The following is a 27,292-nucleotide window of genomic DNA, read 5'->3' on the forward strand; positions in this document are numbered from 1 at the left end:
TCCTCATAATGAATCTCTCTCTTTGTGTCCTTGTGCTTGTTCTCTCCTAACCAACCGGACTCTTCCCCTGTTTTCGCCAGGAAACGTTTTGACCTCTCCTGGCATATCAACGTTGTGTCGCTTTGGCGATGCACTCCCTTCTTCCCACCCATCTTCGCATCTGCTCTTTACGTCGTTGCATACACCCTTGTTTGCGCTTTTAGTATGGCTCATTCGACAGGGAAAGTATTTCGCATTTGAGTTAGGTTAAGCGAAAAGTAGGATATCCCTTCGATTTAGCTGGGCGCTCTTCTGGGTTCAAGGAGTGAGAGGATATGGACGGATCGGTTCTTAGGAGGCTGGGTAGGACATAGTCTGCTGTCTGGGTTGATATCGGGACATGTCGATTCTGGAAGTGATTACATCTGGGTAGCATGATAATGGGTCATGGCAGGTTTTTCGGATATGACAGTGAGACTTGGGTCTTTAAAGTACGAGAATCGAGGTATGACGGCTTGTTGTTTGATGAATGGACCCTTTTGGACTTCTCAAGGGATCTGGGATTATGGCAGCTTCTAGATGAAGAATATTTAATTCAAAACCTGAGACGAACTACTATCTGCTGTATCTTGTTTTACCAGGTTCAGGTACCGCGGTGAGGTTACAATCGTACCCTCTTCCTCTGGTGTTAAATAAATGCATCGGTGGTTTACGTTATACCATTTGAATGTTACTGTGTCTATTGTTGGACAGCTTGATCATTGGCGGGACGATCTACATAGAAACCGTAGAAATCATAAGCTCATGCTAACTGTGGAAGGGAAGAGAATTTGATAAAACCACGCTATACACAATTCCCTGAAGGACAGTTTAAACCCTTGATTTTCCAGTCACTATTATATGTTTGATGCACCTCTTTAGGATTAGCGCAGCGTGAATTCACGTGAACAGGCACTAGCGGACGCGCTTGAGCAACCACGGCCCACCCGACGCGTCTTAACTTCAACGGCGCCCCTCCGCATCCAATGCTACATGTGCCTGGCCGCTTTCTTTCTTCCCTTTCCTTTGCTCATCTTCGCTTTCCTCACCTGTATGCTCGCTGCGCTGTACAGGGCTCGCGCGTCTCCACGATTGCCTCCGCAGGCTTCGTCTCCTATTTTGCGACCCGTTCATTCGCATTCCAAGTACGGCTACCTGGCGACACGTCCACACTCTACGATTATGTTTAAGAAAGCGGTAGCGAAAGAGAATGCATCGCCTGTTGCAGTGAAGGCTGTCGCACAGCAGCGAACGCTCCTGTCTTCCTTTAGACACACTGGAAGTACTCAGAGCTCGACGTCGCGTCCATTGTCGGTAGCGTCAGCAAACATTGTACGGGAGTCGGAACGAAGAACATCAGCCGGGTATGGTGCAAAGAGGACATCTAGTGGGCTTGTAAAGGCTTTGGAGCCCCAGGAGAACTTCGAATACCCCCCGCTCAGCATATCCGGAAATAACTCGTCCCGTACAAGCGTGGAAACCTCGGCCGCAATAGGCGAAAAAGGTATCGTTTTCGACGAAAATGACTTCGACAGCGATATCGACCTTGACGTAGAGGATCTGGCAACGAAGGACACCGTTAAATATCCCACTCTCCCTCAATCCCCAAACAACCATAAACCGAGGGACTCAGGTTATGGATTTGTGGACCTCGACAATGGTCTGGAAGGACTCGACAGCAGCCTGCCTGTGCCATGGTCGTCTTCGCCCGTGGAGCATTTTCAACCCCCACCCGTTCGGCCAGCACAACCTACTAAACGGCGGACACTACCTTGGCTGGAGAAGGGTAGTCAGATAGAGTCTAGCAAACAATTGGAGGATAGTCCTGAACCGGAAAGCACGCGATCGAAGAAGCGCAGGCTCCCGGAAAGCGGTGACGCGACACCAAAGCCGAAAGACGCGACCAGAGAGTACCCATGGAATACGACGGCTAGTGCAGTCAAGCAGCAGCAGAAGAGCCTGCGGGAAGCCAAGAAGGCGTTAACGAAGACGAACACGGGAGACGAGGAGGAAAAGAAGAAAGCTATTGCGCAGAAAAAGAAGAACACGGTACATCGGATATTTCTTAGCGAAGAGCAGCAGCACGTTTTGCAGCTGGTCACTGAATACAAGAAGAGTGTCTTTTTCACGGGTTCGGCAGGTTAGTATTCAACTAGGTCATTCCTTGGCAACATGCTTAACTATTCTACCTATAGGTACGGGCAAATCTGTTCTCCTGCGAGAGATTATTTCGGCATTGCGCCGTAAATATATTCGAGAGCCGGATAGGATTGCCGTTACGGCATCAACAGGGCTGGCTGCTTGTAACATCGGAGGCGTGACTCTGCATAGCTTTGCCGGAATTGGCCTTGGCCAGGAACCTGCTGAAGAGCTGATAAAGAAGGTGCGGAGACATAACACTGCCCGCCAGCGGTGGTTACGAACCAAGGTTCTGATCATTGACGAAATCTCCATGGTTGATGGTGAGCTGTTCGACAAGCTTGAGCAAATCGCCCGAACCATCCGCAACAACGGTCGCCCATTCGGTGGCATACAGCTGGTTATCACTGGTGATTTCTTCCAATTACCACCGGTGGGAGAACGCGGGCGAGCAGCAAAGTTTGCCTTTGACGCCGGGACATGGACGACGACGATAGAACATACCATTGGTCTGCATCATGTCTTTCGACAGAAGGATCCCGTGTTCGCTGGTATGCTGAATGAAATGCGGGAAGGCCGCATGAGCCCTGAATCCATTGCGCAATTCAAGAGTCTGGAACGCCCTTTGCCAAGGAGTGAGGAGAACATTGAGGCGACGGAACTGTTTCCCACTCGAGCAGAGGTGGACCGAGCGAATAATCTGCGCATGCAACAACTACACGGAGACACCATCCATTTTGAAGCTCGAGATGGCGGCACAATCACTGACAAGGCGATGCGAGACAAGCTGCTCGATAAGTGTATGGCACCTCAGCTCGTGTCTCTGAAGAAGGGCGCGCAGGTTATGTTGATTAAGAATATGGATGAAACGCTTGTCAACGGATCGCTAGGCAAGGTTACGGGGTTCATGACTGAGCAGATGTTCAACATATACAAGGAGAACGAGAAAGCGTTCCTCGAAGGCGACGTAGCCGAGGTGCCTACTGAGCAAGATGTTCGCGCTCAACAAAAAGCTTATGTCCTGGGTCTGAATACCCAACAGCTCTACCCGGTTGTACGGTTCTCCATCGCCGACGGCACTACACGAGACCTCCTCTGCAAACGCGAGTCTTGGAAATATGAACAGCCTAACGGCGAGGTACAGGCCTCTCGCGAACAGATCCCCCTCATTCTCGCTTGGGCGTTATCCATCCACAAGGCTCAGGGCCAGACGCTAGAAAGGGTCCGCGTCGACTTGGGCAGAGCATTTGAAAAGGGCCAAGCATATGTTGCGCTTTCCCGTGCAACCAGCATGGCGGGCTTGCAGGTGCTACGGTTTGATCCCAGCAAAGTAAGGGCTCACGAGAAGGTACGCGCTTTCTATAGCTCGCTCTCTCGCGCGGAGCATGCAAATGAGCAGAGCAAGAAGAATACGGTGCTGGGAAAGTTGATGACGCAGAAGAAGGAGGCGGCGAGTTATGAGGAGGACTTTGTCAATGCATGACCGTGCGAAAGCGAGGGGGGAAGAGCGAGCGTGTGTCATAAGGTTTCCAGCTTGCATGTGTAGCCAGCTTTTCATGTTTTGGAGTAAGCGGTGCATGACTGGCGTTCGGGAGAGGGTACGGGCAGCTGGTCGAGTTCAAATGTCCACTTCGTCCTAGAGAGAGTGTTATACCTTCTTCGTTGTCTCCGTACTTTCGCAATGTAGTCGATTGATTACCATCATGTCATTAAGCGTCTAGTTGGGGTTTTCTCCAGATTTCCAGAGCCTATCTATGCTTGAATCGCTATTTGGGGGGCGTTTGTCACAGCTGTTGTGCTTGCCCTTGGAGTCCGAATACCAGAGTGTATATATATTTCCATGAGCAATCTTCGTCGGACACACGACATGGTGGTGCAGACGCGTTTTCGACGCGGCGACGAGTAGTCAACTAGCGGCTTGGCGGCCCGGACAATCGTACTTGGTGAGAAGCATGTCTGGCAAAAGCCTGTTGCTCTCACTCCTCAACATTCTTCTCTCTTCTTTTTTTACTTGATGATGCGTCCTGTGCGATAGTCGTGATAGTCTTTCATTATGGCGAGCAATCTCATCGGCATATCGGTGATTGTCACCTTGCGCAACCCACCAGGCACGCTTGTCCATGGCGTGGTGGCTGCAGTAGACCCGCAGACGGCTACCTTGACGCTCCGCGACGGTAGGAATTCACTACATCATCTAGAAGTGGCCTCGCTCACTAAATCCTGCAGTTCTCTTCCCAGCTACCGGCCACCGCATCTTCGACGGCTATCACTTGGAGGGACATGCAATCAAGAATATTGAGGTCGACTCGCGCCAGCGTACCGGCCCTCCTCGGGCTCAACCACAACCACCCCCGCAGTCGCATAGTCACGCACTTTATCCCAGTATCGATGAGAGCCAGCCGGCAGCAGTTACTACGCCAGCGCCTCACACGACCGCACCACCGTTCGCGGATCCCGCTATCCTAAGCATAGGCAAACGAGGAAGCGCAACACCTACTATTCATGCTACACCCTCCCTTCCGCAAGAAGCACCTGCCACACCGATCAAGCATACGACCACAACCTCTGCGCCCCTGCCAAAGAACACGCCTCCATTGGTTGCCGTTGCTCAAGATCGACCCATTCGAAAGCCGAGTGCTGCCACACTTGAAAAGCCATTCTCTGGCTTGGATATCACGGATGCCGTCGAAACGAATAGTGGCGATGCGCTCACTCAGGAGCCTTCCCTCATGCGACGAGTCAGTGCATCCAAAACACGTACCGGGAAGCCCATGGACGATCACACTGCAACCAGAGCTGAGGACTCTTTCAAGCGCACTAGGCGTGGCGGAAAGGCCCGGAAGAAGGAAGTAGCTGCCCAAGAAAGGCGCAATGCGGCCGAGCTGAACAACACTTCTCCCGAAGCACCTCGGAGAGGGTAAGCCACAACTCCAACCTGCATTCGCGCGTTCCTCTCTAACCTGCGCTTAGGAAAGATAATGGCTGGCGGAAGACTCCCCTGCTTCAAGATCCCGACCAAACTCACGTGAGAACGCCAGGAATCATTGGTGGACGTGTGGGCCTGGAAGCTGCCACTGCGTCCAATCGCAAATCCAGGCGACAGAGAGCATTGGAAGCCAAGAATGGATGGGCAACAGAAGATGCAACGGACATTCAAGAGATGCCTGAATTCGACTTTGCCGAGAATCTGTCTAAGTTTGACAAACAGCGAGTCTTCCAAGAGATTCGAAATGAGGATACTACAGCAGATGAGGACAGGCTTGTCAGCTTCAACAGGGCGCGACCAGGGACGCACGGTGGTAAGAACTTGCATCCCACGGAAAATGTCCTGGACACGCGACGCATTAGGAGCAACACCGATTCCAGCACAGACGAGGGCGAACTGTCGGACCTTGACAGTGGTCGCAATTCCAGGAGAGCGTTATCCCGTGCATCCCTCAAGCGGATTCCAACTCGACAAGGAATCGGTATACAGGACGCTGACGCACACATGCACTCAGGACCACCGTCTAGTCTGGTCACTCGTGTGGCTAGATCGCACATTAGAGCTCCCTATGCCACTTCATCCCATGCGACGGGAAGTCCGTTGCCCGGCCGCCTTACTACCCCTCCAGATTCTCCGCTTCTGGACACTACGCCGCGGTCATGCCTCCGCCTTGTCACCAACAACCGGAAATGCCATACCATCTCACCGGGAGGGATGAATGCTGTGGAGGAGAGTGCGGAAGACGACTTTGGTCTCTCAGAGGACATCATGGCAGAAAATGCGGGGAGAGGGATCGCGGAAGTTGCGCTTGGAGCCATAAATCCTGGTGGCCGACGTCTGGCGCGTGACAATCATAATGCTCGTCCGGTCATTGTGGTCTTAACCGGAAACCATCGCGGTGGTGCAAGAGCAGTTGCTGCAGCCAGGCACCTTCAAGCAAGAGGGCCCAAAGTAATAGTAGCATTACTCGGTTACGAACGCAATGCCGACTGGGATAAGGACATCCGACGCCAGGTCACTTTATTCAAGAAACTCGGCGGATCGGTTCGAGCGTGGCCAGACACTGAGGATGCACTGAAACGACTCCAAGCACCGCCAGAGTTAATCATCGACGCACTCCTTGGCCGAAGTAAAGAATTCGACGCCCTCGGAGACGAAGATCGACGCACCGTCCTTAGCATTGTCGGCTGGGCGAATAAATCTCGCGCCAGCGTGCTCGCTGTGGAGACTCCGTCAGGCGTCGGAGGTTCGACGGGCGAGGTCGCCATTCTCGAAGGCGAGCCACTCGAGGTACGAGCCAAGTACATTGTCTGTCTTGGAGCCCCGCGAACGGGGCTTCTCAAGGCGCTACAGAATGGATCTGGAAGAGATCCGGAGTGGCTCATCTGGATCGTTGACATTGGCGTCAATCGGCCGTGGAAGAGCGCGGGTGTTGGCGGTGGCAAGGGCATCAAGTTCGGGGAGCACTGGGTGGTGCAGGCGAGGTTCGTGGAGGGTGATGATATCACTGTGAGGGCGTGATGATAACAGGGGCGGAATTTGGGCATTGGCATTGCGAATGGCGTTTCTTGACACTTTATTACTTAGCGGTTCGGAGCGAAACTAGAGCGGCGTCTCTGTGGGTCATGGGTGATGCGTTGACGGGGAGAATGATACCTTCGTGGAGTTTCTATAGATGTACATCTTTTCCTTCCCCTTGCGCTTCTTTCCCTGACGCTGGCTACCTGAGATTGTGATTCTAACTTTGTTTCCTCCTTCTGAAGTACGAATTGAGTACACGGCCTTTGACCCATTTCAGGACTTATCTGTGTTTTCGAAGCAGTCATGTGAACTCAGTCAGAGGTAGTACGGCATACCCCGTTCCGACTGAGCAGGCCCCTGCACTCGACCTCCTTGGTGGGTTGAGTTACCTGTTTCGCCCAAGCTAATTGGCGATTATCTGTTTAGGCCATTGGGAAGCTAGGCTTTAAGGCATGTTATACGTGAACGAATGTGATGTAAAACTTATTCTAAGTGTCGCTATTGCTGTAATTCATCCCTGTTCACTTGGACTAACTTTAGAAATAAACTTAAGCTTAAAATTAGCGCCCGTCCGCTAAACAAGCCACCCGACGTCGTTTACCCCTCAGCGGGCGGGGCAAGCTGCGAACTCGACAGCCCAACCACGAGCTTTTCGTCATCATTCAACATCGCTTTATCAAACAGTCCTACCAAGCATTGCGAATTTCCGAGAGAATTTTTGCTTTTTCTCTTCGAATCCTCTAGCTTTTCGAACCCAAACACTTTGAAAAAGCATGGCCCACCCCGGAATCCTCCACCACTATTTCCCACCCAGACTATCCGCCTTCGAGCACATCCCCTCCTCTCCCTCTCCCACTCCCACTCATGACGCGCGACCGCAAAACCTCATCCTCTTCATCGGCGGACTCTCCGACGGCCTGCTCACAGTAACCTACCCCTCTCTCATCGCCGCCTCGCTCCCTCCAACCTGGCGCCTCGCAGAAGTCCTCCTGAGTTCCTCGTACGAAGGCTGGCGGACCGGTAGCTTGGCTCGGGATGCGCGCGAGCTCGGCGAGGCGGTTAAGTACTTCAGGAAGAGGATGAGAGAGCAGGGAAACGGGATCGGGGAAGGGGAAGGGAAGATAGTCCTCATGGGACACTCGACGGGATGTCAGGATATCATGGAGTACCTCGTCGGACCCTTGAACGCAGCTGCAGCAGCAAAGCACGCCGACGAACACCACGACGACAATGAAAAGGAGACGACGACCCCCCACGTCGACGCCGTCATCCTGCAAGGCGGCGTCTCAGACCGCGAAGCCCACTTCTCCGCCCTCCTCTCCTCGCCTTCCGTCGGCGGGGACCCCGTCCTCGCGCAGCGGAAATACGACGACCTCGTCTCCAAAGCGCAAGCCATGACGTCCGACGGCAGAGGCAACGAGTGCATGAGTCGCGAGGGCCACTTCATCCTCGCCGACGAGGACGAAAACCAAATCACCGCGTACCGCACGTACAGCCTCCTGCAACCGGGTGGCGATGACGATTACTTCTCCTCGGATCTTTCTGATGAGGTGCTGGGGCTTACGTTTGGGGCTCTGCCGCGTAGGGCGGGGAGGGTCATGTTTTTATTGGGAAGTAGGGATCCGTACGTCCCGAGCTGGGTTGATAGGGAGGGGTTGTTAAGGAGGTGGACGGAGGTGGTGAGGGGCGCTGGCGGGGATGTGGATACGGTGAATGGGGGTGTGGTTCCGGGGGCCGCGCATAATTTGAATGATGATGAGGAGGTGGTAAGGAGGGATTTGGTGCAGAGGGTTGTGCGGTTCGTTGAGGGGTTGGGGGAGAGCAGTGAGTAGATGCATCTGACGGCTATGGGATGGCTTTGGAACTGCATGGGATTCGTTTTCTTTTATCGGTGTGCTAAAGAGTTGTTTTTAGGTATTGAGACGGGTATTGACGTGGGAGGGGAAGGACATCCCGTTGGTGATGGGTCCGCCGGGCTGGTGTGGAAGAAGACGCATAGAGGGCAGAGGGGGAGAGGGAGGAAAGGCAAGAAGGGCAAGGGCATTGAATGAGGATAGCGCCCTAGTCAAGGCAAGACGGTCCATAACTCGAAGATGAATGGGGTCGAGGACGAGGAGCAAACTCAAAAAGAGGAACACCATGCCGCACCTCAAGGCAAGGCAAGACATGATGGGTGGTTACGTTCACAAGATGGATGTGCCGCGGCTTCGTACCAGTGTTGGCGAACACGCTAATCACCATTGAGGAACAGAATCGATACTATCATTATACAAATGCTTGATGTTCTCCTTAGTGCCTGTCAGCCCAACTCCTTTTGTCACCCGAAACGCAACTGCATGCGAGCCATATACATTGCTCCAGTTCAATCTTACTGCGACGAGCCGCCGGAAATGGTGATGACTTGGCCTAGAAAACTAGTTAGCATATGTAGCACTGCGCCCCTTCAGGTAAAACGTACCATTCACCCACTCCCCATCCTCACTCGCCAAGAACGCAACCACCCTCGCCACGTCCTCGGGCACCGCACACCGTCCCAGAGGGCAATGGCTCGCCATCAGCTCCTCAATCTTCTCGGCCGGCCAGTCCGGACTTCCCCCCGGAATGTAGTGCCAGGCATTCTGCGTAAACATGTCGCTCTTGATGCCGCCGGGAGCCACACCATTGACCGTGATACCGCGCTTCCCAAAGTCCGTCGCAAACGACTTGATCATGCCAATGACGGCCATCTTGGAGGCATTGTAGAGAGCGTGGTCCTTGACACCGAGAAGGCCCGCAGCAATCGACGACATGAGGATGATGCGGCCGTTGTTCTCCATATTCTTGTACGCCGCCTGCGCGACGAAGAACTGCGCCTTCGCATTCAGATTGAACACATGATCATACGTCTCCTCGGTAATCTCCTCCGTCTTATCCCAGCTCTCCGTGCCCGAGTTACTCATGACGATGTCGATTTTGCCAAACGCGTCTTTTGCCTCCTTGAACAGGCGGTTGATCTCGGAGACCTTGGAGACGTCGGCGCGGATGGCGATGGCACGGGCGCCGTTGTCGTAGGATTCGATTTCCTTGACGACTTCCTGGGCGGGACCCTCTGAGGAGACGTAATTGACGATGACAGAGGCGCCGCGACGGGCGAGCTCAAGGGCACAGCCGCGACCGATGCCCCGGCCGGCGCCGGTGATGAGGGCGACTTTGCCTTCGAGGGAGGCGGTGGGGATGGAGATGACCATTCTGGTGGTTGGCGTGAAAATGGGTTATGCTGACTGGGAGGCAGACTGGAAGGAGGAGCGGTAAGACAAAAGACGAAGGGTGAGAAACTGATGGCTTCAAATGCGAGATGAAAAGAAAGGAGAGGGAGATTAAAGGGATGGCAGCGGGAACTTAGTTATACTTGTACCATTTTCAAGGGGAAGTGCTACTGTGAACAGCTGCGGCTCCAGCGGAAACAGCAGTGGGGATCCGACGAACCGTGGCAATGAAAGTGCGACCAATTGTGCCTTCCCGGGTCAATTCTTCATATCCTAAGCCTAGAATCTATGTTTCTCATTTCTGTAAACCGTGACTGGTACGTTCCTGATTGCCGACGAGGTGCAACTGAAATGCAGTCGGATGGGAGGAAGGGCCACCGCTCGTATGCAGAGGTCTTCGGTACCTATACCCGTACCGTACGAACTGATGGATGACATAGCATTGTAGGTACAGATAATCCTGTATGTACGGCTGGATGCATACGGAGGTGTGCCTTCACCTGATAGAAGATGGGATGGGAGGGTGAGGGAACACTTTCCGGTCTGGAGATGGTGAAGAGTGAAGGTGAACTTGAAGATACGGTCTAACCGCTTTCGTCAATGATCGACCTTATCGCGGGGTTGCGGGACAGGGGACAAACATCCCCGCATACATCACCATCCCTCCATACCCAGCCAGAAAATACCACCTAGTGTGACAAAGCAACGAAGATATAATTAACACCCTTCAAAATGCACATCCTCGTAAGTCATCACCTTTTCTACAACTCCCCAACCTGTATTCCTCATACAATTCCCAACTAACCACCACCCAGGTAACCAACGACGACGGACCCCCCTCGAACCACTCCTCGCCCTACATCCACTCCCTCGTCACCACCCTCCAACAAGCCGGCCACACCGTCTCCGTCGTCCTCCCCCACACCCAGCGCTCCTGGATCGGCAAAGCCCACCTCGTCGGCCACGCCGTCAAACCCACCTACTTCCGCCCCTCGCCGCTCACCATCGACCCAGCCACGGGGCGCTTCTCCAACACAGGCTCCACCTCCCCGCACCCCTTACCCAAATCCTCCTCGTCTGAAGAATGGATCCTCATCGACTCGACGCCCGCCAGCTGCGTCCAGGTCGGATTATACCACTACTTCTCATCCCGCGGCCCCATCGACCTCGTCATCTCGGGCCCCAACTACGGCCGCAACAGCACGGCCGTCTTCGCGCTGAGCAGCGGCACCATAGGCGGCGCCATGGAGGCCGCCGTGTGCGGGAAGCGCGCCATCGCGCTGAGCTATGCGTTCTTCGACCGCAACCACGACGCGCGCATCATTTCGGAAGCGTCGGCGCTGGCGGCGAGGCTGGTTCAGCACCTGTACGACCATTGGGATGAGGGGACGCACTTGTATACGGTCAATGTGCCGCTCGTCGAGGGCGTCGAGAAGAGGAAGGTCGTGTACACGGAGATGCTGCAGAATTTCTGGCGCAGCGGGAGTTGCTTCCAGGCGGTCGAGGTGCCGGTTCTGGAGTGTGAGAGTGCTGAGGAGGCGGAGGAGGATGTGAGAAGGGAGGAGGTGGAGCAGGGGAGGCTGGAGCTCGTGAGGTCGAGGAGTAGGGAGAGGAAGTTGAATGGGACGGGGAGTGGAGATGGGAATGAGACGGCGCGTCCGGATGGTACGGCTACGGAGGAAGAGGAGCGGATACGTGAGGAGGAGGAGGATGCACGGGAGGGAGCTGAGAAGCACATACGCTACACGCATAAGCACTTCCACTGGGCGCCGCAGTTCAAGGATGTGTATCAGAGTGTGGAGGAGAGCGCGCCGGGCAACGACGGGTGGGCCGTCGCTCAGGGCTACACGAGTGTGACGCCGCTGCGGGCGAACTTCATGCATGTGCACGGGTTCAGTGGGCAGGAGATTAAGCTGGAATAGGGAGGCGTTTGGCGTTGAGGATGGTTAGGCGTCGAGGGTGCATATCAAACGGAGCCAGCATTAGATCTGAGTTGACATTCACAAGGAGACACGAAGAGGGATACTCGAGCATCGGGCTACCAAAGAATACTCTCCCCAATTCAGCGGAAACGAGTAGACACCATTGCTATCATTGAGAAGGAGAAAAAAATGCAACCATCCAAGTCCCGGGTATCCATCGTAATTACATGCGCGTCCTCATTCCCATCCCAAATCCAAATCCAAATCCAAGTCCCTCATCTTCCAGACCCTATACAACAAGCTCCCACATGGCCACGCCCTCAAACCCCATCGCACACCTTCCCTTCTTGCTCAAATACCCCTCATACCCCAACCCCCTCGCATCCCTGCCCTCGACCGTCGTAACCGCAAAAACACTAACCTTCTGCCCAGCAGCCCCCAGCTCCGTCCGCTGGACATCGACCCACCAGACCCTCCCATCCGTCTGAAAAGGAACGTAATCCGTGTTTCTCCCGTCCCGTCCACCAACGTGCAAAATCATGACATACGGCTTCCCTTTCCCATGTCTCTCACCATCCCAATGCGGACACACGCTCGAAAACTGGAACCTTACCACCGGTCCCGCAGCCTGATCATGGATGCGGATATACTTCCCTGGTGGCTGGAAAGACCTCGCGGAGATACCATGATTCGGCGTCGCAGGCCCGTACACGGTCAACCTCTCCCCTTCGCCCCAGTACTCCTCCCACGAATACGCCGCCCGCCCATCCGTCCGGAAGAAATAATTCGGATTCTCCGGGAAATGGCTGAACCCAAACTCATTGTTGTCCATCTCGAACCAGTACGCCTTGAAGTCTCGCTTGTAGGTCCCGCACACGCTGCCAGCGCCCCAGCACGCATCGAGCAGCTTCCACTCGCCGTTGTCGATGCGCACGGCGTTCCATGCGTGGCCGCTCGGTTTGAATTCCGGTAGGGGTTCGCCCGGTTTGAGCGGCTTGTAGCCGACGCCTTTACCGTGGCCCCCGACGACGACGGCTTCGAGGCCGGATTTGAGCGCTAGGGCGGCGAAGAGGCCGGCGTAGCCTTCGCAGACGGCGAGGCCGCTCGTCATGGTGTTTTCGGGCGTGGAGCGCGTGCAGTTGCCGCTGTAGTACGAGTGGACGTCGTAGTCGATGTTGTGGTGTAGCCAGGTGAAGATGGCGCGCGCCTTGTCGGTGGCGGATGGGAAGGGGCTCGTCAATTGTGTCGCAAGCCATGCTACGTCTGCACCTGGAAGCTGTTCTCGTGGATATTGTGCTGCGTGAGCGTCCGGCGCTGAAAAGTCGCGGCACCATAGGCATGAGCTTGGGGTTGCTCCAGGTTTCGGTTTAGATGCCATTATAGCCTGTAGATTTGGGCGCGATCCCAAGGGAATAGGAGGAGGTGCGCCTGGCTGTGGATCAGGGGTAGGAGAGGGCCGGTTAGCAGGAAGAGGCGGAGGCACTTCCGTACTTTTGTTAAGCGCAAACGACAGTGCCGAACGAGGTAGTGGTGGAGCCACGATACGTCTTTGCTGGCTCTGCGTTGGTTCCTGGGCCTGTGACTCCCTTCTCGCAGGGAGTGGGGGCCGCGCAGGTAGCTGCGGGGGTAGACTCCTATCAGCCACTACACTGGTTTTCGACTTCATCGCCCTCAACGTTGCGCTCCCTTTCTCTTCTTCCGTGTTCTTCTTCGCAGGCAGAGGAGGCAGTTTTGCAGGATCGTAGGCAGGTGCTCGGATGTGATACTTCGTCCCGCCAGTGGATGTGGCACTCAGACTTGTCCTCGCAGACCCGATCGACGTTATCGTAGATATAGATTCATTGGACTCCCGTCTCTTGATACTCTGCTCGGAGGACTTGCGAGGCGGCAGGCTCGGGGCCGTCTTTGGACTTGGGCGGGGAGGAAGTCGAGGCGGAAGGGCAGGCGATATCTTCGGTGTTTCTGCGGACGGTTGGACTGGCTCGTTGCCCCGTTGGCCACTCGATGTAGTCACATTGTTTACGAGGGGAGGGTTGTTGGCAGTCTCCCCGCGACGCTGTGCCGCAGGCCGCTGAGCCGGTGGTGGGGGTGGTGGAGGTTTTTTCTTTCCCGTGGTAGCGTGCTCGTACGTGTACGCTGGTCGAAGGCCCGGTGATGGGGTGTGAACCTCCTCGAGATTCAATGCGGCAATGCGCGATTTGATTGAGCTCACAGACGGTGGCGCGGGGTCCGCCATGGTGGTTTGCTGGGTGCTGGTGGTGTTAACGATGGAATGGCATTCAGCCAGCGGCGGGTTGAAGTGCTGCGGAGTGCAAAACGAGAGTAGGTGTCATGCCCGTGATGGAGGCACGGTGGGGCAACGAGCGCATGGAAACCAGTCAGCACCGCTAGGAGTGAGCGCAGAGAGCAAAGCCGGCAGGCAGTGAGATGGACTGGGCGAAGATTGCGGACGGTAGCCTTAAGTTAGCGCCACAAGGCACAAGCAATGACTGGCGCAGTTGGCGCGGGGCGCGCCGCATTCCCGGAGCCGCCGTTTTTGTGGACCCTTGCGCTAAGCCGTTTCGGGCTTGCACCTCACCAGCACTCAAACACGACCACCACTCAATTGCAGGTTATAATCAGACCGGAGCTGTCACATGCAAAGAAAAGAAGCTCATTGATATTCAGAGAATAGTGATTTATATTAACCGCACAGTTCAGTACTACTGTGAACTGCTCCTTTAGTGAATGCTTGACCGCCTCAGGCTGACCGTCTACTTTTCCACACGTCTCAAAATCGAGGTCTTCATGAACTGCCCAGACGAGAAGAGAGCAGAGACAAACGCGATGCCATGTCCATGTCGATAATCCATCGGCCAAAGCCAGTCAGCGTCTCCCGTAAAGATTTTGCGCCCCTCCTCCCTGGACCCTATCCCAACCACTTGACAAACCCTTAGACACACTGTCCGCAGAAGAATCGTCCCCTATCATATCCATAGCTCCAGAAATCGTTAAAGTACGTGTACCACCCAGAGTTATACCAGCCGCACGCATTCGTAATCTGGCGCGAGTACTCCTGTCTCTCCCCCGCGCTCCTGCTCTCGCGTAGCTTCTACCCGTTAAGCTTACAGTTTTATAAATCCTCAGGCGCACTTTATCCTCTTAGAAACCGAAGCTATAGCTGAGCGGAGCTATATGCAAGAGGGGATATATCTCGCAAGATGCATCCAAGCTCATAAGCCTACTGTTAAAACACCGGAAATAATGCTACGGCCTGAATCTATCGACTAGGTACAAGGAATCTGCAGCATTCATCAACGACTAGATCCGTAGCTGCAATCCCAACCTCCCGTCCACTAACACCATGCCCATGATGACCACGTACAGCAGTCCCCCATATCATCCCACATCTTATTCAACAGCAACACAACCCCACCCCCACCCCGCCTTGCTACCACAATCGACCAAGGTACATACATACATACCAAACCGCTCCCAATCACCAAAACGACACGACATGACTGGTTCATCACATACAAGCAATAATCAGGAAGGACGACTGGACCATGCATGACTAACGATATGTACCGCATCTCGACCTTGAATGATAGCTATATGTCGAGCGGTTTCGGCGCTGAAACGAATCGGCTGTTTACGTGGACCAGCGACGAAAGGCTTCAAGTCGAGTCCTACCAGCACCTCTCCGATGATCCTAAGTTGGTTTTGTCGATATGCTGTTATTCCCAGCCCTAATGCGATTGCACAGCCACATGGGGTAATAAAGCAAGCAATGATTGGCGCACTTAGCGCATCGCAAGGGAGCACTCCCGCCTCCCCGCGCCCGTGCTTAAGTACCAGACCTTTGCACTAAGCCGTTCTAGCCGCGCGCTAAGCCGTTTGGGCATGCGACTGCATCACCTACTGTACTTATGTGCCTCTTTGTTCCTCACCATACTCTCCCTCACCATCTCACAACCCTTGAAATCAAAGTAAATCATTAATTGTCCACTAAACGGTAAAAAAACTCGCACGACTCCCAAAGCCAGATAAGGAGATAAAAACCCACACTCACAACCCCCATATCCCTATCGGCCAAGTAGCAGACCACTATTCTCCCCCAAAAAATCTCGAAAAAACGCAACAACAGAAAAGGAGAGAGTGTGAACAACCAGGCGCCCCCCTCCCCATCCGCCTTGGAACGCCAAAGAGATACAGCCGTCTAGGTGAATTTTCCCATGTAAGAAAAAAAGAAAAAAGACACGTGAAGAGAGGCTTTGGCCAGCCTCTCCAGACGGAGACGTGATGAGAGATAGCCTCGATGCAAGAGTATCCAAGTAGCTCTTGCTTGATTGAACCAGCTTCAACAAATTGATAGGGGACCAACAGAAGGATTAGAAACCATACGGGATGATGAAATCAGGCATCGAGGTAAGCATGTCATAAGCGGTGGATAGAAATACGGAACTCGAGGAGGCCTCAGGCATTCGGGCACACCACGCAGTTGAAAGGGGGCTTCGACATAACGCTCTCATCTCTTCCTCTTCTTGTTCTTGTCGTTGACAACGGTGAGGGGTAACTGCGGGGCCGCCATAGAAGTTGGAGAGATGGCCTCCTGGCCCGTGGAGACGTCTGTATCCAGGTTGGACTTCTTGACGGGAACGCCCATGTGACGTCCGTATCTACCCTTGCGGCCGTTGCCCTCGTCTTCGCTGATGCACCCCTCAATACCAATTCCGGCGTCTTTGCACCGCTGGCACGGCCGCTGCCTGTCACAGCCCTTCTTGCTCTTGCGGCAGCGCTGGCATCTGGGTTTGCTGGACAGATCTTCCTCGTCGGCCGCCAAGGGGGAGAACTGCAGCGATGCAGTTGAGGGCTTGCGTGACATCGACGGTAGGCTGGTTGGCGAAATGGGTGGATTCGGCACACTTGAAGGCTTCGCTTTTGCCTTGGAAAGGGAGCGCGGTCTTGCTGCCTTGTCTGACTTGGTCGGCACCGCCTGACGACCCTTCATGGTCTTTTGGTACTTTTTCACAATGCCGTCACTCTCATCCTTCAAGGAATCAATGTGCTTATCCTCGTGACCCTCAACGCTGGGCCGGGCGTAGCGATGCTCTGCCTCCGCGTCCGTCCCATTCTCATGTGGTGCAGCATAGGGAAGGGGAGGAAGCTCGCGGCCATCATCGCTGCTGTCATCGTCATCATCGCTGTCAGAAGATACGTCCGCCTTGCTGAAGGCATCGCCCATCGTACTGGTGGATGTGCGTCCATGCTCGCTGAGGCGAATGAGTTGGCGAGCGAGATCCTCGTCCGACATGGTATCACCACCATTGGTATTGTCCGGTGTTGGGAAGCATGTCCCGCTGTTCATAGCGGAACCGTACTGGCCCGAGCTGCGTGCGCGGGCCCGAAATGTTCGCGCACTGTTCGAGTTTGTATATGGCGTGGCCAAACCAGTATATAAGGCGCTCTCATTGAGCCCATTGCTCTGGGGCGAGCGCTGATTGTGTTGGAGAGCATGCGGTTGCTGACTGGAGAACAGATACGGCGAAGGGGCGCTCTGGCCATGCATCATCTTCTGTGGTGAGGCCGTGGAAGAGGTGGACATTGCGACCTGAGCCGGTTCGAAGAGTGGCAGTTCCTACGTGGAGTCCATATGTTAGCGTCAAGCGATCCATTTCCAAGATATGTAGACCTACTGAACTGTCAAACAGGTTGGCCTGCTTGCGGCGACCATGTCGGACAATATTGTCTACATTGATGTCGGCAGAGGCGACCGATTCCTTCTTGCCACGACGAGAGCTCGTGACAGAAACGCCTCCGCCGTCGCTGTCGCTGAGGACGGCTTCGCCGTTCGGTTCACCAAAGCTACCAAGGGAGCCTATTGCCCGAGCCTTGGATGCGACTGGGCGTCGTTGTGCGTACTCGGAGCCCGCAGCATTAATGACGCAGACATGCACAGTCATATTGTCGGTGAAGTTGTCATAGCTTGCGATCAAGCTGTTGCCCTCGGTGTCCTCGAGAACGACACCGTCTTGGACGTACAGCCCATAGAAGCCCTTGACAGTCGATATTATTTGTTCGGTCGAGTCATGAGGGTAAATGTTGACGCGCAGGGGGAAGCGGCCCTTGTACGGGGAATGGAGCTTGAATGACACCCGCTTGCTGGGCTGCTTTGTGGGCGAGACCGATTCAGTGCTCGGGAGCGCATAATCCATGGCAGGATTACCCGCCGATAGAGCCATGTTGTTCTGAGCGGTGGGTTTCGCTGACATGTCGTCGTGGTCTGCTGGAGCAGGGCCAGCCGCCGTCAGGGTGGGATGAGCAAACGAGTTGCTACTCTGTGCCAGCGACGATGAGATTGTATCCCACAGTCGCTGGTAACGGTGTTTGTTTATAGGACCTCCGCGACGAGGATGCGATCAGGTTGAGGGTGCCAGGCGTAGTCACGCTGGTGTCGCAAGGGCCGGTCGTCGGATGGACGTGGGAGGAGGGCGGCAGGAAGGATTGTCGAGCGACCGATGTGCTGAGCAGTTGTGTTAGCAGGTTCGATGCGATGGATCCAAACAATGTGCGTTCAAGTCGTGCGAGATCGGATTGCTTGTGAAAGAGGGGTGTTTCTGGTGGGCGAGGTTCGGGGCATGGATGTCCATGGAAGACCACAGCGTCCCCGCGCTGATGGTTCAATGATGCAGTCCGAGGGCTGCGAAGAGGGGAAGTCTGGTCGCCGGGAGGGAGAGATGAGTTACTTACTGGTGACCTGTGTAAAGGCGAGGAGAGCGTGGTGCGGCTCAAGAATGCGAAGCGATCCGGTCTGGCACGATTCGACTGTGCAGCCAGGTCAGAGGTGCCATCCGAAGTCGACATGCAGAGGTCGAGATGGGGAAGCCGAAGTGCGAAGCCAACGCTTCTGACGGCTTCTCGATGGCACTACAGCAGGGGGAACTTACCGGAAACCGTGGTGATATGTGTGGTGGTGCGAGCGGTGGAGGGATGGGGAGGAGGAGGGTTGGACGTCGGCCTGCTAGCGAAGTTTAAGGTGCGAGGAAACGATGCGGAGAGGGTGACCAACGACCCACTACATAGGTACGTTACGGGCCCGCTGCCTCACACCGACGCAGCGACACTGCTCGTGCTCAAAAAATCCCAATATTATTACAGAGAATTAGGGCTTTAGGCAGGTTTCCATCTTGTCTGGACTCTATTCCCTTCGGACGCTCAAAGCGCCTGCACTTCTGCTTTGATTCACGGGTTGTACCTTATTGGCACGATCCAGGCGAAAACTGGTTGCGCACCCACTTCTCCTAGAAGAATACCTATCTGGTAACAGATTCCAAGCCAAAAGACCGTTGGTTTCGGCCGTCTGGTTGTGTGCCAGCGAATGCGCCTTTCCCTCCCGAGGCGCTTCCTGGAACGCAACACACCTCAATATCAAGCCATGGCTCATGGAGAAGCAGGCGTCCTGTGGCACCCAAAGACTGTTTACGAGGCGCCCCGCCCCAATGCCTTCACTAAGGTACTCACAATGGAAAGATCAGGGCAGGAGGATGCATGGCAGTCGTGGTCGAAACTGAACCAGACTCCGGCGCATATGCTGGGGCCAATGAGGTGGGCCACTCTTCGTCCAAGCTGGGCTCGAGACAAGCTCCAGCGCAAGAGGAATCGCACACCTTTTTACCGCATCCTGCCTGTCTTGTCGACAGCCGCCCAGAAGAGAGCATTCGGAGCCAATTGCGCTTGTGCCTTTTGCTGTCTGGCGCAAGGTGCTCACGACATGCGAACTGAACGGTACCACCCTCCACTCTGCCACCCTAGTGCAAACCCCTCCACCCCCGGCGCCAGGTCAGCCGCATGTTTGTAAGTAACCCACGAAAAGGCAGTGTCTCCTCGTGTCTAATCGCACGCAAGCTGCAGTTGCAGGAGACGGCGAGTGGCGGTTGGTTGTAGGTAGAAGAGCACCGAGACGTCTTGTGCAACCAGAGATCTTGAGCACTGATCACCATCCACCAGATATTGAGAACGCAAGCGTTACCCTACTGATCTGTGAAATGGAAAAGAGAGCATACATTGCGCCCGACTGTGCGCGCAATGCCAGAGAAGGGTTTTGAGCGTGGTGCAACCCAATTGCCTCGCACGACGCCACTACATATGATGCCCCCCGCACCCACGCCTCTTCCAAGAGGGTTGCGAGACGAGGCCTTTTTGAGGCGGCGCAAGACTGTACTCAATACGTTCTCAAGTTATGCCCTAGAATGACAATCCGAAATGCAATCCGCAGCGCGCTCACCCTGCCATTACGCAACGGGGCGGGTCTTAGAGCGGGCGCAGCATGATCTCGTCACCCGGCCACGGATGATGCAGCTGCGTGTCGGTGAAGGAGCCAGCAATTCGAAAATGTCCGGCGCCGCAGCAGACAAAGCCAGCAGCCACAAACGAGGGTCCAGGCGCTCTGCGGGGGATTATTAGCGTCGCTCAACCAGACTATTGAGCAGAAAGGGCAACATGGCGTTGTTGTACCTACGTGCCTTTTCACAAAGTGCTGGTAGGCAGAGCCGGGTGGGGTTTTGACTTTTGCGGGTGCGCTGCGCTGTGCTGCGGCGATAGGCAGAGCGGGTTCCAGGCCGTGCCGAGGGTCGCCAGTCCCCGACGCAAGCACGAGAGGAGCGGCCAGGTCGAAAACATGGTCGCCGGTGCCTGCAGACGATTTGGCATGGCGATTGATGGTGTTTTGATTGAGCGTACCGGTTGTGGAACGAAACCCTTCAAAATCACGTGAGTGCGCGTTTCCGCCAAGTCTTTCGCGTGAAGAAGGCGTGTCTTGGTAAACCTTCGCAGGACACCCCATTGCCAGTACGGCGCATTTGTTTTCGGAGTCGCAAATGATTCTTCGTTGCATAGAAAGAGTGCGCAGATATTTTATTCTTGCCCAGAGTGAAGGGTGCGCTGCGGTTTGCTGTCGTTGCCAACCCCGTAACAGAATGGGAAACGCGACGGGAGCTCTACGTCATTTTAGTAGTCGTTGCCGAGCAACGGGCGGTTGCCGCAATCGCACTAGCGCCACCCTCCTAACATTAGCCCAAGCCCCCAGGCCCGACTGCTTACTGTGGCTTGACGAGGCGCGACCTCGTACTGTAAACAACACCATCCAGCAGCCCTACTATCTCTGCTCCGGCGCCGCTTTCGACGACTACCACAAACACCATCCTCCCTCGTGTTTACCGATCGATATCTGCCCGCGCATTTCTTCGCTGCCAACTTAGATGGAGAATTTCCTTATCTCGCCCTCTCAACTCTAGCGCCTCCGTCATTGGGCATCCGCTCTTCCTGCTTATTGCTGGGCACTCTGTTTTTCTTTGCGCAACACGACGTTGAGCCTTCTTCAGCCCTCTGGACGTACTTTTGCCGCTCAGCTATTGCGACATGGACGCAAGGGTACGTTTTTCTCTCTCCATGTTTTCCCTTAGTCCTCTCTATTCAGCATGAGCATCACTTGTAAACGGCCCGATACGATTCAACCATACAGCCCCCCTTCATGTATCCTGAGCGCGTCCGTTTGCAATTGCTTACCAAAATACTATCAGCCGCAGCGTCCCCTTCGATGTGTCCGCATCAACGACGAGAATGCGCCTCCCCAAGGCGTTGCCGGAAAGGTCATTCACCACCGCAACAAGTCTACACCAGCCCTAATCGGAACGCTCGAGCCATGGAAAGGCATCAAGGCGGCGCCGGCAAAGCGCACGGCTTTTGCAGATGTCAGCAACACACTGAGGCAGCCGTTGACCAAGCATGACATCCATCTGCCAAGCAAGAGTAGTCAACTCGAAGTGCTCAAGGACCCCGCTGTCGTCCCAGCAAAGGAGGTACAGAAGTCAGCCACTCTCCTCAAAGCACCGCAGAGGCCTCTGGGAGTCAACGCGTCGAAGATGAACGCGTCCATCATTACAACGGCTGTTCCACCGATCCCCAAGCACATAGCACCTGAGGCTTTCGATGGCATCACATCGGCCCCCATCCGCAAAACCTTGAACAAGAAACCGACCACGATTTTCAAGGAGCGTTGTGATCCTGTCGTAGACATTGCAAGTTTTCCCGTCGAAGTTGCTCATCTCCTCGATGGGACGCGTAAACCTGTGGGCGGCCATTCGAAGGCGAAATCTTACCTCGAACACGGACCAGTGGCGGTAGAGGCAGTGGAGGAGGAGCCATTGCATCAGGCACTTCCAAAAGTGCCCTACATAGAGCCACTCGCTCAGCAGCTTGCGCAACAGCCTATCCCAGACGTGCCCGCTTACCCTGAACCAAAGCATGCGTCTGTCGTCACGAAGGCTTCCACCATTCAGCAGCAGGCCAAGGTAATGGCTGTTCAAGTTGAGGTCACAGAGCAATATGAATATCTGGATGCGCTTGAAGAGCAAGTAGAGCCGGCCGATCACGATCGTAAAGACGAAGTCACTCAGGCCCACGCCGTAACTCGCTTAGACCAAGAGGAATACTGGGATGAGGATGACGAAGAAGAGTACTATGACGCAGATGGATACACCACTGCTCGATCTCTGCGTTCTCGAGGCGACAATACCACCGGCGGTGTTACGTTGGTCCTTGCTCCCAGGGTTACGGCCAAGTCGCAGCGAGAGCTGGAAGCTGCTAAGCAGTACGTAGAGGCGCATAAAACAGTGGAAGATATCGAGGATGAGCAATGGGACATTTCGATGGTTGCAGAATACGGAGATGAAATTTTCGAGTACATGCGTACTCTAGAGGTGAGCAGCTGTGGGTTCTCCACCACCACATAGCTAATTCAAACACAGGACCGCATGACTCCCAATGCGTCTTATATGGACCATCAAGCCGAGATACAATGGTCGATGCGTTCAGTTCTGATGGATTGGCTTGTTCAAGTTCACAATCGTTTCGCACTCTTGCCTGAGACGTTGTTCCTCAGCGTCAATTACGTCGACCGTTTTCTCTCCTGCAAGGTTGTGTCCCTGGGCAAGCTTCAGCTCGTGGGCGCTACTGCTCTGTTCCTTGCCGCCAAGTATGAGGAAATTCAGTGCCCCTCTGTTCAGGAGATGGTTTACATGGTCGACAATGCGTACACGATCGATGAGATCCTGAAGGCCGAAAGGTTTATGCTTAGCATGCTAAACTTTGAGCTGGGTTGGCCCGGGCCGATGAGTTTTCTCAGAAGGATCAGCAAGGCCGACGAATATGACCTGGAGACACGTACACTCGCAAAGTATTTCCTTGAGCTCACTATAATGGATGAGCGCTTTGTCGGTTGCACGCCGAGTTTTCTGGCAGCCGGAGCGCACTGTCTCGCTCGACTGATGCTCAAGAAGGGCGACTGGGTTAGTCTGCTTTCCGCTCTCCGTGAACATGCTGCTGACTAGCAAACAGACTCAAAGCCACGTACATTATTCCGGCTATACCCTACAGCAGCTTCGTCAGTTGGTCATGGTCATACTTGAATGTTGCGACAACCCTCGGAAGCATCATGGGGCGATTTTCGACAAGTATACCGAAAAACGCTACAAACGTGCTTCCATCTTCGTCGAGACCGAACTTGCGAAGGGTTTCCAGCTCCCCTTTGCCTCCAGGGACAGCTTTGCGGGGCATGGCTTGATCTGGAAGCGGAAGTAGATACCATCCATACCATGGAAAAACCCACTTCACGACGTTGACATTTTCATAGGAGTTATTCTCTTCTAGGAGTGCACCAGCAGACGGACATTTGCGAACTCCCAACACTAGGCGACCAACATCACTTCGGACGTCAAACCTCTTTCCATTCTTGTTTATTGTTCACAGACTCACGGCGCTCCGGCGAGTCCATCCATGTGCGAAGAGCTCATCAGGCGCACAGTGCATTTCGATCGAGGGCCAATCCCCTGGAGCCCACTTTTCCACTTTAATTCTTTGCGTGGTCGGAGTAACAGGCGATGGGGAGCTCGAGTGCTCTCAACACTGGGACGTCTCCAATATTTCCTTGTGTCATTGAGCGGAACGATGGAGACAGGAGCGCGGGATTCACGACGAAATGAATCATGAACATTACTTAATTACCCTCACTTTTCTTTTGTGTAGCCTTCAGTCGTTGTTTTGCACCGTTTTTCTATGGAGGCTGGCATGCTATGGGAGACCTAGCCTGGTTTTGGGAGGATGATCATAGACAAAATGCATCTTTGCACGTCAGAACGGCGAGTCCTTTCATTCATCCGCCTGGCTGTGGTATCAATCGAAACTGCGAAGTGCCCATCTCATCGGCTTGCCTTGGATCGCCGACGGTGCGACGGCTGATTTTCCGATCGCTTCCGTCCATAGAAGCTTCGCGAGTGTCTCGCGCATCCAGTCCTCCTCGTGCCTCTGACCCATTCCTGATCCCCTGGCGAGGGCTCCTCACAACGTAAGGTGCACACGCAACATCCCATGCCCTTAACTGCGCAAGTCCTGAATCCCTTCGGCAGGTGCTATCAACACAACCGAATCGCCTACAACCGTCAGCCTGGCAGACATTAACCATCCACACAGCACCTACCTCGGACAAAGAGCATCTCCGACTGCTTCTTCACTATCTGCGCATCCCATCAGTATGGATCTGCCTCATGCCGCGATTCCACTGACCCGTACGTGCGACTGCTCATCCTCCTCCTCTTCCTCCACAATATATATCGTCTCCTCCACTTCTCCGAGCACAAGATTGCAATGACTGTCGTATGCCTATTTCGCGCCAATTAGCTCGTATACCACAGCAGAATCGCATAGTTAGATTCGTACATGCAGGCGTCCCTTCAGTTCGCGGTTCCCCCGCAGTCTCACGACGACGACCTCGTCGAGACACAGGCGCACTAGGTCAAGCGGCTCGGCATGTCCTCCTTCGTCTTTTTCTTCCATCGTGTGCTGAGGGAGCGTGGGGTGAGACTTTGTCTCCGTTTGTGTTGTTAAGATACCGCTGGACATTGAGTGTTGGGCTTGGCGCGACCACGGATGGATTTTGCGCTAGGACAGGTTTGGGACTAGTGCGGGACATTGCGTCAGTGCCTTCCAAGGTTGCCCAGCTCCCACCAGCTCCCAGGCGCTGATGTGCGGAGACAAGCGACAGGTCCATTGAATTCTACTTTCACTTTTGATTTCCGAAGCAGACGACTCATAGTATGGCTGAAGAAAGTAAAACTGGTAATCCTCTGTTGGATGCGCGCCCTCCTGCAACGGACTATCTGACCTACCTAACGGTCGTGGAATACAACCTCACTGAGGATAACCTACCTGTGCTTCACGAAGTGCTGCAGGATACGGAGTTGACTACAAACATTGGCTGGGATTTAATACACTTGCTTCTCCCTCTGTTACCTGCTTCAGAAGAGTGCCTGGAGGATATTGCTGCGAAAGGCAATCCGAGGGAATGTATACTGAAGGTCACCGAGCCTCTAAGATTGTTGGACTTTGACGAAGATGAGAGAGACTCGGATGAAGAACAGGATACACAGGCAGAGGCAGGCCCAGGCACCGATTCCATTGCCGTAGGAGAGTCCAGCAGTTCCCCTGCGCAGACGCCGTCAACGCCTCCGCCGCATTCCGTGCTCAAGTTCCAGGCACTACTCGCGTTACTGTCTACGTTGCATGGCCGCATCAAGACGAAGTATCCCAGTCGATTCCTTTCAACGAGCCTGCAGGCTGTACTTTCGGCGTACAGCAAAGCGAGACATCACAATGACGAGCTTACGCATGCTGTCGTCAAGTTCGTGAATACGCTGTCGGGGACTAAGAGGCCGCATCTTCCACCTCGCACAAGCACCGCGGATATACTCAGGACGGATGGCACGCGCTCCGAGCCTGATCCGGAGGCGCACAGCGAACCCCCTGAGGTCGAAGAAGATACCCTTGTGAACAGGCTGCTGCAAGCTTTCATCACGCATATCCTGGAGGACTACATGCTATCTCTTTCGTCGGAGAGCGATGTTCCCGGGTTGGCTTGGGCAAGCAGACTCATGGAGAAGTATGAACCCCACCGTGTAGTCCCTAGCAAGTCTACATACGCGGAGCGTTTTGCGCAGGAAGAGGGACTGAAATCAAGATCGGCTATCGTGGGACAGCTGGTTGCGATGGCGCAAGATCTGGGTATCACTAGCAGAGAACTCAGCGAGCTTATCCTAGATCCGGAGAAGGAGAAGCAAGGCACCCCTGGACGCGAGGACGAGCCACCGGCCAGTGCTGCGGACATTCCGCTGTCGAAGACGGGTGCGTTGTTTTTGTATACGGCACGGCTTGTTAAGAGGGAACTTTATCCTTCTGCCAGCTCAAGCGAGGAGAGTGCCTTGACGATATTCCCCTCGCATGCGCAAATCTTAAAAAACTTCATCGGCACAGCTGGACTCCAGACCGTCGGCCTCGAGCCAGAAGCACTCCTAGACGCTGTCCTCGCCCTCGGTCTCATCGCCCTTCAGCACAACGAGATCGGCGAGCCCAGAGACGACGAGCATTTTTGCCAGTACCTGCAGACCATGTCGCTCATATCGGCCAACACCGCCTCTCCGAGCCTCCGCTACCAAGCACACTACCTCACCTCCACGGTCCTCCGTTCCCACCCCTCCGACATCGTCCGCCTGACATTCATCCGCGACACGCTGGAGCACTGCCCCTATGAGAATCTCAAAGCCAGTGCAGTAGGCTGGCTCAAGGGCGAGACCCTAGAAGCCAATATGCCTCAGCACTCTCACGACCACGACCACACCGACCCATCTTCCTCCTCCACCAAGGAGCCCGCACCCGAACCGCCCTCCGAATCCGAGTCCATCTTCTCCACCCCTGTTGCCCTCTCCACGCTCTCCCCATTCCTCTTCCCCGACCTCACCGCGACGTTCCACTCGTCGGTCGAAATCTCCGAGTCGTGGATGGCATTCCGCTCCGAGCTGGGCTTCTTCCTGGCTACCCTGAATTTCTATTACCTCCTTCTGACCGCCAAAATGCTGCATGCGAATCTGGATATTGAGGGATTGCATCGGGGGAGCAATATGGTGGAGGGGTACCTGAGGCCGTTGAAGGAGGCCATTGGGAGGTTTAGGGCGAGTCTGGAGGAAGGCGGCGAGTTGGCGCTGGCAGAGGGGGAGGATGGGGTGAGGGGTTCGAGGGGGGATTTGGCGCTGTTGGAGGATGTGGTGGGGAGGGTGGAGGAGGGGATTAGAGGGTTGGGATTGTGATGGGAGAGCCTTCAATGCTGCTGAGTGTGGTTGTTGGATCCAAGTGGTCGGAGGGTGGCTTGATCTGGGAGATGTCTCGTATATCGCGAGACTTTGATTGTTAGCATGAATGAAATGATTTTCTTTTGCCTTGCTGGGAAATGATGCAAGAACGTGCTAGCTAGTATGTGTACACTGCTACTAAGTATCCCAGGTTGAAGGGTATGTAAACTCCCATCTCTTCGGAACCCCCATTCCGATAATTCCGCACGCACGGAATCGGATTCCCGTTTTCGGAAATGCTTCAACTCG

General features: G+C 54.6%; 12 protein-coding genes across 12 annotated transcripts; 7 read left to right on the forward strand and 5 right to left on the reverse strand.

Annotated features, from left to right (window-relative positions):
- The first annotated feature begins 962 nt into the window (after positions 1-962).
- EI97DRAFT_215735 (uncharacterized protein) lies at positions 963-2,317 on the forward strand. The gene has a single exon (XM_033793818.1). It carries the CDS (start codon positions 1,012-1,014, stop codon positions 2,161-2,163), a length of 1,152 nt encoding a protein of 383 aa, XP_033656183.1. The 5' UTR covers positions 963-1,011; the 3' UTR covers positions 2,164-2,317.
- A 1,817-nt stretch (positions 2,318-4,134) lies between these two features.
- On the forward strand, positions 4,135-6,878 carry EI97DRAFT_413370 (YjeF N-terminal domain-like protein). The gene is made up of 3 exons (XM_033796788.1): positions 4,135-4,331; positions 4,384-5,074; positions 5,128-6,878. The coding sequence occupies exons 1-3, from the start codon at positions 4,211-4,213 to the stop codon at positions 6,662-6,664; spliced, it is 2,349 nt and encodes a 782-aa protein (XP_033656184.1). The 5' UTR covers positions 4,135-4,210; the 3' UTR covers positions 6,665-6,878.
- A 414-nt stretch (positions 6,879-7,292) lies between these two features.
- EI97DRAFT_430916 (DUF1749-domain-containing protein) lies at positions 7,293-8,922 on the forward strand. Its single transcript, XM_033797807.1, has one exon. The coding sequence runs from the start codon at positions 7,438-7,440 to the stop codon at positions 8,494-8,496; it is 1,059 nt and encodes a 352-aa protein (XP_033656185.1). The 5' UTR covers positions 7,293-7,437; the 3' UTR covers positions 8,497-8,922.
- Positions 8,923-8,933: 11 nt separating this feature from the next.
- EI97DRAFT_215760 (1,3,8-naphthalenetriol reductase-like protein) lies at positions 8,934-10,198 on the reverse strand. Its single transcript, XM_033793819.1, has 3 exons — positions 10,130-10,198; positions 9,123-9,936; positions 8,934-9,070 (listed from the first exon to the last, which is right to left on the reverse strand). Exons 2-3 carry the CDS (start codon positions 9,889-9,891, stop codon positions 9,033-9,035), a joined length of 807 nt encoding a protein of 268 aa, XP_033656186.1. The 5' UTR covers positions 9,892-9,936; positions 10,130-10,198; the 3' UTR covers positions 8,934-9,032.
- Positions 10,199-10,612: 414 nt separating this feature from the next.
- EI97DRAFT_430917 (sure-like protein) lies at positions 10,613-12,027 on the forward strand. The gene is made up of 2 exons (XM_033797808.1): positions 10,613-10,653; positions 10,725-12,027. Exons 1-2 carry the CDS (start codon positions 10,642-10,644, stop codon positions 11,829-11,831), a joined length of 1,119 nt encoding a protein of 372 aa, XP_033656187.1. The 5' UTR covers positions 10,613-10,641; the 3' UTR covers positions 11,832-12,027.
- EI97DRAFT_430918 (uncharacterized protein) lies at positions 11,936-14,248 on the reverse strand. The gene has a single exon (XM_033797809.1). It carries the CDS (start codon positions 14,065-14,067, stop codon positions 12,121-12,123), a length of 1,947 nt encoding a protein of 648 aa, XP_033656188.1. The 5' UTR covers positions 14,068-14,248; the 3' UTR covers positions 11,936-12,120.
- Positions 14,249-16,338: 2,090 nt separating this feature from the next.
- EI97DRAFT_440192 (uncharacterized protein) lies at positions 16,339-18,082 on the reverse strand (the record flags this gene model as incomplete). Its single annotated transcript, XM_033799606.1, has 2 exons — positions 16,339-17,448; positions 17,507-18,082. The coding sequence occupies 2 exons, from the start codon at positions 18,080-18,082 to the stop codon at positions 16,339-16,341; spliced, it is 1,686 nt and encodes a 561-aa protein (XP_033656189.1).
- Positions 18,083-18,835: 753 nt separating this feature from the next.
- On the forward strand, positions 18,836-19,985 carry EI97DRAFT_215893 (uncharacterized protein). The gene is made up of 3 exons (XM_033793821.1): positions 18,836-19,664; positions 19,716-19,754; positions 19,818-19,985. Exons 1-3 carry the CDS (start codon positions 19,189-19,191, stop codon positions 19,822-19,824), a joined length of 522 nt encoding a protein of 173 aa, XP_033656190.1. The 5' UTR covers positions 18,836-19,188; the 3' UTR covers positions 19,825-19,985.
- Positions 19,763-20,768, reverse strand: EI97DRAFT_430921 (uncharacterized protein). Its single transcript, XM_033797810.1, has 2 exons — positions 20,333-20,768; positions 19,763-20,256 (listed from the first exon to the last, which is right to left on the reverse strand). Exons 1-2 carry the CDS (start codon positions 20,650-20,652, stop codon positions 20,121-20,123), a joined length of 456 nt encoding a protein of 151 aa, XP_033656191.1. The 5' UTR covers positions 20,653-20,768; the 3' UTR covers positions 19,763-20,120.
- Positions 20,769-20,965: 197 nt separating this feature from the next.
- On the forward strand, positions 20,966-23,733 carry EI97DRAFT_215862 (uncharacterized protein). Its single transcript, XM_033793820.1, has 4 exons — positions 20,966-21,239; positions 21,389-22,567; positions 22,616-23,155; positions 23,205-23,733. The coding sequence occupies exons 1-4, from the start codon at positions 21,228-21,230 to the stop codon at positions 23,445-23,447; spliced, it is 1,974 nt and encodes a 657-aa protein (XP_033656192.1). The 5' UTR covers positions 20,966-21,227; the 3' UTR covers positions 23,448-23,733.
- Positions 23,734-23,853: 120 nt separating this feature from the next.
- EI97DRAFT_413386 (Sm-like ribonucleoprotein) lies at positions 23,854-24,698 on the reverse strand (the record flags this gene model as incomplete). Its single annotated transcript, XM_033796789.1, has 4 exons — positions 23,854-24,295; positions 24,343-24,379; positions 24,429-24,524; positions 24,582-24,698. 4 exons carry the CDS (start codon positions 24,696-24,698, stop codon positions 24,240-24,242), a joined length of 306 nt encoding a protein of 101 aa, XP_033656193.1. The 3' UTR covers positions 23,854-24,239.
- A 188-nt stretch (positions 24,699-24,886) lies between these two features.
- On the forward strand, positions 24,887-27,001 carry EI97DRAFT_413387 (DUF1760-domain-containing protein; the record flags this gene model as incomplete). The annotated part of the gene is made up of 1 exon (XM_033796790.1): positions 24,887-27,001. Exon 1 carries the CDS (start codon positions 24,959-24,961, stop codon positions 26,999-27,001), a length of 2,043 nt encoding a protein of 680 aa, XP_033656194.1. The 5' UTR covers positions 24,887-24,958.
- Positions 27,002-27,292: the final 291 nt, after the last annotated feature.

This window comes from Westerdykella ornata, assembly GCF_010094085.1.
Source record: "Westerdykella ornata strain CBS 379.55 unplaced genomic scaffold EI97scaffold_4, whole genome shotgun sequence".
Classification (NCBI taxonomy): Eukaryota; Fungi; Ascomycota; class Dothideomycetes; order Pleosporales; family Sporormiaceae; genus Westerdykella; species Westerdykella ornata.

Bases quoted from the DNA above. Each gene is read 5' to 3' on its own strand.
- EI97DRAFT_215760 (XM_033793819.1), bottom strand. From the start codon at position 9,891: ATGGTCATCTCCATCCCCACCGCCTCCCTCGAAGGCAAAGTCGCCCTC. The intron at 9,071-9,122 runs GTACGTTTTACC...CTAGTTTTCTAG, and splicing joins GGATGGGGAGTGGGTGAATG to GCCAAGTCATCACCATTTCC.
- EI97DRAFT_413370 (XM_033796788.1), top strand. From the start codon at position 4,211: ATGGCGAGCAATCTCATCGGCATATCGGTGATTGTCACCTTGCGCAAC. The intron at 4,332-4,383 runs GTAGGAATTCAC...TAAATCCTGCAG, and splicing joins TACCTTGACGCTCCGCGACG to TTCTCTTCCCAGCTACCGGC. The intron at 5,075-5,127 runs GTAAGCCACAAC...ACCTGCGCTTAG, and splicing joins CCCGAAGCACCTCGGAGAGG to GAAAGATAATGGCTGGCGGA.
- EI97DRAFT_215862 (XM_033793820.1), top strand. The intron at 22,568-22,615 runs GTGAGCAGCTGT...ATTCAAACACAG, and splicing joins AGTACATGCGTACTCTAGAG to GACCGCATGACTCCCAATGC. The intron at 23,156-23,204 runs GTTAGTCTGCTT...ACTAGCAAACAG, and splicing joins TGCTCAAGAAGGGCGACTGG to ACTCAAAGCCACGTACATTA.
- EI97DRAFT_215893 (XM_033793821.1), top strand. From the start codon at position 19,189: ATGCGCCTTTCCCTCCCGAGGCGCTTCCTGGAACGCAACACACCTCAA. The intron at 19,665-19,715 runs GTAAGTAACCCA...ATCGCACGCAAG, and splicing joins GCCAGGTCAGCCGCATGTTT to CTGCAGTTGCAGGAGACGGC.
- EI97DRAFT_430918 (XM_033797809.1), bottom strand. From the start codon at position 14,067: ATGGCGGACCCCGCGCCACCGTCTGTGAGCTCAATCAAATCGCGCATT.
- EI97DRAFT_215735 (XM_033793818.1), top strand. From the start codon at position 1,012: ATGTGCCTGGCCGCTTTCTTTCTTCCCTTTCCTTTGCTCATCTTCGCT.
- EI97DRAFT_430916 (XM_033797807.1), top strand. From the start codon at position 7,438: ATGGCCCACCCCGGAATCCTCCACCACTATTTCCCACCCAGACTATCC.
- EI97DRAFT_430921 (XM_033797810.1), bottom strand. From the start codon at position 20,652: ATGGGGTGTCCTGCGAAGGTTTACCAAGACACGCCTTCTTCACGCGAA. The intron at 20,257-20,332 runs GCACGTAGGTAC...AATCCCCCGCAG, and splicing joins TACCAGCACTTTGTGAAAAG to AGCGCCTGGACCCTCGTTTG.